Genomic DNA, 10,686 nt, shown 5'->3' on the forward strand with positions numbered 1-10,686 from the left:
TATATGATTGTAGCCCTGTCTGGAGCACATAGCAATTTTCCCTCCTCCTACTTTTACATGAAATTTCCATTTCCCTAACACATACTAATTCTAGATACCCTCCCATTCCCTACCTTTGTCACACAGAACTGACTCCTGGTCTCTCCTTCCCTGAACCATGCGCCAGGAGTTTGGGGTAGAGGGAAAGGTTGAATATTGATATTTAGTGATCGCAGCTGAAGCCTCCCTGATAACTGCTTTTGTAGGTGGCTCCAGGTTTGCTATCAAAGGATCCACTGCACATCTGTAGAGAGAAATATAGTATACAGGGGCTGGAAAGGGAAGGTTCCTGTGTCTTTTTAAGATATACAGAGGTTTTGCCCTGATCCAATGATATTGCATCACTTTGCCCATGTCTGTGCACATTGTTCTGTTCCAGGATAGTGGGTGCATCAGGCAGCATGACCAAAATTGGCCCAGAAGCAGTAGGAAATAAGTAACTAAACAGAGAAATCCTTCAAGTGTTTTTAATTTTTCTGTTATTTTCACGAGGAAAACAGTTGTCAGACTTTACTGAAATCCATTTATCAGTTTTAATGAAAAAATGCATTTAAACACACCTCTCTTTAACAGCTTTGAATTTGAGCCAGGTATCTGAGCCTTAACACATTTTATGAAGCTTGAACTAAAATTATATGCAGTTCTTGGCATTAATGCAACAGTCAGCAATTTTTGATACATAGAATTTGTTACAAAATGTTGAGACGCACACATACCCCCTCGTCCCTGACCCATCCACAAGGACCTTAAGTCTTCTAGTTTGGGTGGAAGAGGGAAAGGTGAGGAATGCTCCAGTTTCTTGGTTACAGGCTAGGAAGGAAGGAATATATATTGTTTCTGTTTTTAAATATTTAGGAGGCACCAGATATTACAGTGGGAGGGAGGGGAGGAGTGTCTATGATTACCTAGATAAGCAGGAAGCAGTGCAGAAAGCATGCGATAAATGGCAGCTTGAGAATCTATATGTAGGTGAGAATGAGAATCTGTATTCAGAAGGAAGTGGAGACTATGAGTTCAATTCTGACCTTCGGAAGATCTCAAAGTATTGGATTATGGGTGACTGAGATCTAACTTGTATTTTCAGTAAGAATCTCACTTGAATCCCTTTTTTACTTTGTACCCTGGGCCCTTTGTCAACTTCAGCCTTTATCAAGTGTTAGAATTAGGAGGATTTGTTTGTGTGGGGCCAGCTATGGCTGTCATTGCTGGGACTGTGGTCTTCAGCATTTTAGTGGGAAGTTATATAAAGCACAGATTATACACTTGGTCCTGCTATACAATCCTCCTCTCTTATAGTGAAGTCCTTTCCAGCCTCTTCCTGTGAGCAACTTCAAAGTGGAGGTTGGCTTTTGTGCACTGCAATACAATGAAACAATGTGGTACTCTCTTCTCCTTTGCCAAAAGTAGAGTTTCATTATATCAGAGTTCTCTGCCTACATATGCATCTATCCATGCTGTGGCATCCAAGCATAAATTATTCCAGACTTGTTTTTCAGTAGTAGTAATCAGAAAAATGATCCATTTATTATGTCGCTGTATTTGTTGATGAAGTAATAATATATTTAACCATCTGCACATTTAAAGTTTACATAGTTTTTTAGTCATAAAGTAACCTCAGGAAGATTAGGGACTCATTTCTTTATTTATGTGATTTTTTTTTTTTCCTTTAGATCTTTACAAATGTTGAGAAAGGAGCACCTCTTCATATACTCTTGATCAGAGGTTTTCAAACCGGGGGGTGTGCCCCCTGGGGTGGGTGGGCAAGTGTTGATGCCAGGCAGCTTGGGGAGGGAGCTCCCGCTACCCCCTGACTCACCTCAGTGGGTCTCCCAGCCTGTGGGTCAGTGTCAGCATCTGCAGTGGCTGTGCTGATTTCTGCTCCCAGCAGCCTCCGTGCCCAGCGTAGGCTCCACCCCCAGAGACCATGGTACGTGAGGAGGGGCAGGTATTGTGTCTATTTTTGTCTGGATTGGGGGAGGAGAGTGCAACTAAAAATTCGCAAAAAGAAAAGGAGGACTTGTGGCACCTTAGAGACTAACCAATTTATTTGAGCATGAGCTTTCGTGAGCTACAGCTCACTTCATCGGATGAAGCTGTAGCTCACGAAAGCTCATGCTCAAATAAATTGGTTAGTCTCTAAGGTGCCACAAGTCCTCCTTTTCTTTTTGCGAATACAGACTAACACGGCTGTTACTCTGAAACCAACTAAAAATTGTAACTCAAAGTGGGGGCTCAGCTGAAAAAGTTTGAAAACTGCTGCTCTTGATACCCTGAACATACATGGGAAAGAGCCACAGTCCAATTCAGTCTAACCCCTACCAGCAAGCCAGGCAGCTCAGAAGTGTAAATCTCTCTCCCTTGTCCCATTAACAGTTTCCCACCCTTACAATCCCCTTGTTTTTCTGTATTTTGCCTATTAAAATACTGGTATGTTAAAGGCTCTAATTCGCACGTTTAGTTCTAGAGTAAAACTCGTTAATAAGTTGAGTTCTACAGGAGTTGACATTAATATCTGCTTTGTCCTAACATGGATCATGTGACTATAATGGTTGTGATTGATTGGTGTGGATGTAGGTGTCTATTTGAGTATATTTGACACACTACGGAACTCTTAGAAAAATGGTCCTTGCCCAGTGTGCTTACAGTCTTCATACACAATAAACTGCATCATGCACTGGGAGAACAGAGGGTAGACTTAGCGCAAAGCAATGCAGTGTTCTGCATTTTTGTTAATCAGGGTTAATCGTGACTTTCTGATATTTACCAACACAGCACTTGATTTCTAAAAGAAAATAGACCACACTAACTACTGCTGCTTGAGTTGGGAACTTATAATTTAGCATTTACAGATCATGTTGCCAGCTTAAAAGAATCATTTATTCCCATCTCCTGCACTGTTTGATGCACCGTTAGTACTGGGAAGCCAAATTTTGAGAAGATAGACTTTTACCCGTTATTAAATTTAGAATTGTTTGCACAACGCTTTCTGCAAAAAGACGTATTCCATGAAAATAGCCTAAAATAAGTAAATCCATATGTCCATAAATTGAGATGTGAAATGCTACACCTCTCCCAGACTCTGTTCAGTGATATTTCATAGTGCTAATAGATTGCTGATTCAACACAGAGCATTTCTTTGATACTATCAGTTGGAGCTGGGCTAGGAGTGTAAGCATTAACAAACCTTCAAAACTTTGACAGTCCGATTAATATTGCCCAGATAAGCAAGGTGCCTCTCTCTCTCTCAGCACTATCTGTGGCTGGCAGACATATATCTCACAATACGTGACAGGTTATGATCCCTTTCATGTCCAATGGTAAAAGTTGTCATTACTGTGCTTGCTCCTCTGCATATATAATGTCCTAGGTGGCAGGTGTTTGGATTTCATCTTTTTCATTAGCATTTGTCATTTGAAAACCCTAATTCTGAACTGTGGCTACCATCTGAATAGCTTAGAGGCCTGGGCAGGACTCTCTTGGGGCAAGGCGTTACCATGGAGCAATGTAAAGTGCTCACTGCAAGACCCCAGGAATAAGAATCCAATTCTGGTAACTAGCAGGCCTCTACCATGGTGCAGATTTGTTTCTCTCATTTTAGTGCATCATTGAGCCACAACTGGAGCGGGGGGTGTGGTTGTGCATGCTGTTAGAATATAAAATTTCATTAGAATAGCTTTAAAGTCCAGTTTGGGCAGAGGATTAGGCAGGATATCTTTCCACTAAACAAAGAGGAAATGAAAGCGTAGGGAAAATGGGTATAAACAGTCTCTTCTCTTCTGCTTTCATATATTTAGGGGGGTTACAATATTTTTAACTCTTTCTCCCCATTTACACTTCTCATGACCCAGAGCCCCGCTGTTGGCACTCACCAAAATGATGCTTCAAAGAGAGATCACCACTTCTTTCTGATGTACCAGTTGCCCCGTGTGTTGGTACCTCCCTTTTACTATTCCCCCGCCCTATTAGCTGCATGTGGCCCTGGATTGTGAATTAGGAGATTTGAGTTCTATTCCTGCTCTGCCACTGACCTGCTGGGTGATCTTGGACAAATCATTTTCTTTCTCTTTTCTTTCTGTAAATAGGGGAGAATGTTACTTTCCCACTTTTCTACACTGCTTTGAGATCCACAGATGAAAAGCACCACAGCAGGGTGGTGGTGTTCTTGCAGGGGCAACTGTGGTTTTTTAACTGTGCTTTTATTACAGAAATATGAACTGGGAGTTGCTCTAAGGCTCTTCATTCAGTTTTTTTAATGCAGAAGAGCAAGTTAAATGGGGCATAGTGGGGGTAGGGAGGTAAGGGGAGCCAGATTGAAGGTTTTGGCTGCCTTTGCAGGTAAAGTATGTAATATTTTAAAAGAGGAAAATATTAATCTCCTTTATTTTATTTTCTATAGCAGGGGTAAGGATTTCTCTCCCATCTATTCCCTTGGGAATTGGTATGTAGCCATGATATGCATTGTATAGTGGCCTTGCTGCCCACTCAGCACAATGCTTTTAATAATCTTTGTCTAAAGCTGTACTCTGATAGACTGTAATGATGCTTCCGTTTTCGAGGGGTTGTTACAGTAGGAAAATCTGCTCCTTGCTTTGAGGTTTTAGTACAATAATGTCTCGTCTGTCTTGGGTTGTTGCACTATAGAAGGTACTTATCCTACAGTGCACTTCAGAAATAAAAAGATTTAGCATTGTTCTGCATGAATAATACACATATTGGTTTCTCCTCTCCAGATAAACAGAGGTCACATGACAACAGAAGCTAAGAGGGCTGCCAAGATGGAAAAGAAGATGAAGATTTTGCTTGGTGGTTACCAGTCTCGGGCAATGGGGCTCATGAAACAGTTAAATGATTTGTGGGACCAGATTGAACAGGCTTACCTGGAGTTACGTACTTTTGAGGAGTTAAAGAAACATGAAGACGCTGCTATTCCCAGGAGACTGGAGGTAGGATTCCTAAATACCACTTCAGTGGATCGTCTAGGAGCACAGAAACAGAGAAGTGTTTGTTTAACAGTGTTAAATTTGCATGGGCTGTTGCTGCTTGTTGGCTACATTAATTTTTTAATAATGCATTTTTTTAAATTAATGTCAAGTTCTTTTCTTCTGTGTAACTATCCAGGTTCTTACACTGTTTCCCATCACTGTAGTATCTGAGATCCTGAGCCATGTTAAAGCTGAGGCTGATCTTTTTATTGTTGCTTCTTCCTACCCTTGTTTATTTTATTGTGTTTTGGTTTTTTAATCTCATACAACACAAACTGTTTGATTTAGCAGAAGTTATGTTACCTAGTTATTTTTAGTTGACTCTTCTAATATATTGAGATCCATTGCTGAAGTCAATGGGATCTATGACCATTTACACCAGCTGTAGATAGGCCTGTTATCTCTTTATATGTTAGTCTTAACAAAGAGTAATAAGGCTATGGTCATGTTTAAATAAGAAAAAGTGGTAGAGGAACCATATCAGGATGAGCATATTACTGTGTAGTATAACATCCTAGGAAATTAGGTTCCTGCTTTCCTCACCTATTTCTACACAAGGAAAAAGGTCCAGTTTGGATAAGGTTGTTTTCACATGAAAAGGCATGCTTACTACAAGCAGCATAACTTTAGCAGTTTGAAAAGAGAGGATATTTTTATAAGAGGTTGAAGACACTTGACCTTCACATTTGTGTGTCATTTAAAAGCACCAAGGTCATGTAGCTATCTGGAATGTAGATACTCATTTACAGAGGCAAATTAATGTATGATAACTCTGTTTTGGGATTTTTTTCAATGTTGACATCCAGCATCACTGGTCTGTTTCAAAAACTAAACTATTGAATGACTTAAATTGATAGTGTATCTAATGCATTGTTTTCAAATTAATATCTGATTTCTTATGCATATAACTGGAAAAATGGGAAATAGGGATAAGAAGATATGGGCTTCATATAGGATCTGAGCTGGTGAAGGTGACTACAGAACAGCAGCTGTATTCTCTTCTCCCTCTTGTATTTAAAAAAAAAAATTACAGTTAGGTTTAATTCCAAGTGCTTATGGTAGGAGAAGATATATGAAGCGGGAAGAAGCCACTTTCATTTTCAGGTACCAAGCTGTGTGTGCAGTGTTGGCAATCAGAAAGACCTTGTTTTTGTTTTACAACAAAGCAAACTATCTGGAAGTCATTCGGGGGAAGGAAATGTGGAACATCACCCATACATCACCCTTCTGTGCAGTTACTTTTCTACAGCATGCTTTAAAAACCTGGTGCTGATTGTTCACTAATTGTCCCTGTTTTGTTAAGTATCATCAGCAGTCTCACTTAAGGCAATTTACGAGAACTGTATTTACATGCCTATGTAGGGAATTTCATGTAAGAAACTGCGAACCCCCTGCACTTTTTCCCATATTATTTTATCCAAAATCTTTGGAGTACACTGCCTTGCCATCCTAAATGCATCACCGTTTTATTGAACAGTGTATGCCCTGTGGTTCAAAAGTATCATTATTTTTTAGTATATTATTAGTATATTTAAGTATATTATTTTTCTGCTGCTCTTAAATGGCCAGATTTTGATTTCTGAGAGAGATATTGTTACATATATTAGTAGGTCAGGTGACTAGTGCTCTATGTGCCCCTCCTTGAATGAATCTGCTCTGAACCCAAAGCTGGTCATAGTCATTCAGTTGTGAACACTCTAGTGCAGGGGTTCTCACAACAAAATTTTTGGTGGCCTCAGAGTCCAGCCACCAACTCTTGCTGGTGGCTCCTCTGACAAACCCATCTCTGTGTCCCTGCCTCCCAAGGCCCTTCATTGAGAGCCCTCCCCAGGGAAGGTGGGTCAGGGACTCACTGGCCACCTACGGAGTCCCAGGCTCCACATGCCCTGGCCAGCGAACACTGCAGCCGCCTCCACTGACAAGATCCGCCTCCGGTGCCAAGCATATTGGCCCCACTCGTCTCCAAGGAGGTTGCACCATGCAGGGCGCTGATCCCTGCTGGCGGTGCCAGTGTAAACACCAAGGCAGCACATCTCACTGCCCTTGGTAACAGCTATTCAGGAGCAACAGCTGGGCACTGCAGGGAGGGGCTGCTGCTTTGCTCCCCACTCCCCGTCCCTGCCCCTGCTTTAGAAGCTGTCATGGCTGCAAAAAAATCCGCTAGTGGCCACATGCAGCCACGGTGGCCGCATTTTAGAAACGCTGCTCTAGGCAGTAGCGTGTGCTAGAGTTTTCAGCAGCTCCGCTCTCATTGTGGACTGCAGTGTACACAACCAAATGGGAGATGGCAGCCATGAGACATTACAGCCAGGATCTTAATCAGGTAAACCAATGTCGTATGCCAATAGGTTGGGAGCCACTGGTATTAAATTATCATTTGAGTTGGAAACTGTAATTAATAGTGCACACAGGAAAATTGTGAAGAGTTTTTGTTAATCAGAATAAGAATGGCTGGTCTTTAAAATTGTGTCATTAGGTTAATACAAGAGCTAGTAAGTCAGGAATCTGCTATTTTGTCAAAGCCAAAATGGTTTTGTGGAGACATATCAGTTTTGATGAAGCTTTAGAGAGAGACGGGCAATCTCTATAGCTCAGTGGTTCTGGCACGGTCTGGGATGCGGAAGACCCTGCTGTGCCTGATTCAGAGCTGTTTTTCACCCCAGGGCTGGTCTACACTGAAAATTTACATCAGCGTTGCTACGTCTCTCAGGTGTGTGAAAAAATCCACGCCCTTGAGGGATGTAGCTATGCTGATCTAACTCCCAGTATAGACCCTACCCCTTCCCCTAGGTCAATAGAAGAATTCTTCTGTCCACCTATCTACTGCCTCTTGGGGAGGTGGATTAATTACAGCGATATGAGAAGCCCTCCCGTCACGAGTGAGTGCTTCCACTGAAGGGCTAGAGCCGCGTAGCATTTTAAGTGTACACAAAGCCTGATCACTCTGAACTTGCTCCAGTGCGGAGTGAAAGCAAACTTTGTAACCTTGAAAGTTGCCGCAAAATAAAATTGTCATCATCCTCCGGTCGGCTCTAGTTATAACTGGCAAAGGCAATAAAATGAAATCCTTTTTCATGCAATGTAACTGAACTGTGGAACTCCTTTGGCACAGGATGTCATTGAGGCCAAAAACTTGGCAAGAGTTAAAAAGCTAAATATAACTAATACAAACAGATTTTGGAAGAGACATTAAATCTAAGACATGGGATTTTAAACTAATTTAACCAGGGATTAGGAGGAGACGTAATGTGGGGAGCACATCTTCCCATACCTGCGTAAGGCTACTCGCACTTCCGCTGCAGCAGCTGGGACTGGCCACTCTGAGACAGGACACTGGACTAGATGGACCACAGCTCTGATCCAGGATAGCAATTCCTGTGTTTCTAAACCAATCAAATAGCATTTCTATCTCAGACAACACTCTTTGGTCTCAAGGAAGAATACAACCCATGCTAACTCAGTGTGATATAGTGTAAATTGTGGTGAACTAACCAGTTGTTACATTTTGTTTTCCTGTTAGTGTCTAAAAGAAGACGTGCAGCGGCAGCAAGAGCGAGAGAAGGAGCTCCAGCAGAGATTCGCAGACTTTATGCTGGATAAGGAGACTTTTCAATCAAAATATTGAAGCACAAAATTACTTGGTTGTTCGATGTCACATTTTTCAAATGCACGGATACTTCTCCTGCATCTTGCCATCCATGTGTCAGAAATCAAGCATAGGTAAATTTGCAACTCTTTGCATCTTGTGTTTTTTGTAAATGGACTGTCATTGTACCAAATGTTCTAGGTGTGAACGGCTTGGTTCAGTATTGGAGATTTGGATTTAAACATCCAGGACTTTGATATTAAAAGAAGAAATCACACTGGGATTTTTTTAGCCATGTTGTTTGCTAGGGTTATTGCTGATTCATGCTCCTAGTGTCTTACCGTTCTTAAGATCTACCAAACATATACCTGCAGTATATGTGCTTGTGAATAATGTCTCTTGAATAAACCTGGAATGTAAAGAAATATATAAAAAGAAATGTTTGTCTCTCACTTGGAATGGAATCTTGAGAAAAAGAAAAGAAAAGGAAAGGAAATATCTGTTTCATGCTAATGAGAGAGCCTTTCTTTTACTTTACTGTCAAACAATTAAGAGCTATGTTATCGGTAAGGGCATATGTGTAGTATAAGTAGGGGACATATACACAGGATTGGAAGGGACCTCCTGGGTTATCCAGTCCAGTTCCCTGCTATTGCAGGCAAGCCAGCTAAAACTAAAGACTCCCAATTATTTTATGCATCTGTCACTCAATGCTCTTTTTTAACATCTGGATATCCAGTGATCATATGGATACATAAAAGGATTGAAGAAATAAGGTTAGCTTTACCTTTCCCACGGAGGAATAGGGTGTTTTTTTTCAAAAGCACTCAGCATTAGCCTAGCTGCTCCCATCAACACCAATGGGAATTTTACCTCTGAATTCAGGGGGAACGGAATTAGGCCAGCTCTGAGCACTTCTGAAATTCCTACTGTAATAGTATATCTCCTCTTGGTTTAGCTGACAATTAATTTATTGGATGAGATCCTAACCCACATTTTGGCCCCATAAACTGGGTGAAAGGGCCAGAGTAGCATAAAGGGGTACTAAAAGCACTCGATCCAGCTAGGGAAGAACCTGAGGAAGGCAGCCACAGGCTGCTTTGTAAGGCTCCCTCACAAGCTATAGATTGCATGTTGAGGGCAGGAGGGTATAACTGGGCCGTGGTCACAGCACACAGTGCTATGGAGATCCTGGACAGGACTACTGAAACCACCTTAGCCCTCCTCCTCCTAGGCTGCGAGTTTTGTACTGCGCCTCTTAGATGCTCAGCACAGAATCGCACCCTCTGTTTTTGCGCTACTAACCTTCTGACCTTAACACTCTCCCTATAAATCATAAGGGTGGGACTTGTGTTCCTAACACACCAAGCAACTTCTCAGAATCCCATCCCAAATCTTTTTCTCTTTGTTGTTCTGGCTAATCTGAGACGATGAAGATTTGGGTTTTACTATTATGTATATGCCCGTGGGTTTTTTAGTGTTACTTTCATATTGTTTTCTAACATTTTTTTAACTACATCCCTTGTTCCTTTTCCCTTTTTTTTTCTGCTTCAGGTAATCTCATCAAAAAAAGCTATCCGATTAGACAGAACCTATTTTCCATAAACCCACGTTGATTGGCATTAATTATATTATCCTCCTTTAATTCTTTATTAATCGAATTCCTATAAAAGGTGCTCCATCATCTCACCTGAGATCTGTATCAGAGTGAGAGGCCTGTAATTACTCAGGTCCTCGTCTTTACCCTTTTTAACTATTTGCACAGCATTACCTTTCTTCCAACTTCTGGAACTTCCCTGGTGTTCCAAGACTTATTGAACATCAACATTAACAGTCCAGGGAGCCCCTCAGCCAGCTCTTTTAAAAATCTTGGATGCAAGTTATCTACACCTGCTGATTTAAAAAAAATTGTTTGCTCTTTTGTTCATGTACTCCACAAACAACTGACTTTTTTAATGTAATTGATAGCACTGAAAAGCCCCATTAGACTGCTGTGTGATCATGCAGGTTCTCTGTGCTAATGTGTATATAGTAGAATTTCAGAATTACAAACACCTCGGGAATGGAGGTTGTTCATAA

At 41.3% G+C, this 10,686-nt stretch overlaps 1 protein-coding gene across 1 annotated transcript in view; it reads left to right on the forward strand.

Moving 5' to 3' along the window:
- CDC5L (cell division cycle 5 like) overlaps positions 1–9,032 on the forward strand; it is a 46,642-nt gene extending 37,610 nt beyond the window's left edge. Inside the window, exons 15-16 of the mRNA XM_077812403.1 lie at positions 4,770–4,982; positions 8,542–9,032. Of these exons, the coding sequence (XP_077668529.1) occupies positions 4,770–4,982; positions 8,542–8,646 (318 nt within the window). The 3' untranslated portion in view covers positions 8,647–9,032. The remainder of the gene's footprint in view (positions 1–4,769; positions 4,983–8,541) is intronic.
- Positions 9,033–10,686: the final 1,654 nt, after the last annotated feature.

Source organism: Eretmochelys imbricata, chromosome 3 (assembly GCF_965152235.1).
Source record: "Eretmochelys imbricata isolate rEreImb1 chromosome 3, rEreImb1.hap1, whole genome shotgun sequence".
NCBI classification, from domain to species: Eukaryota; Metazoa; Chordata; order Testudines; family Cheloniidae; genus Eretmochelys; species Eretmochelys imbricata.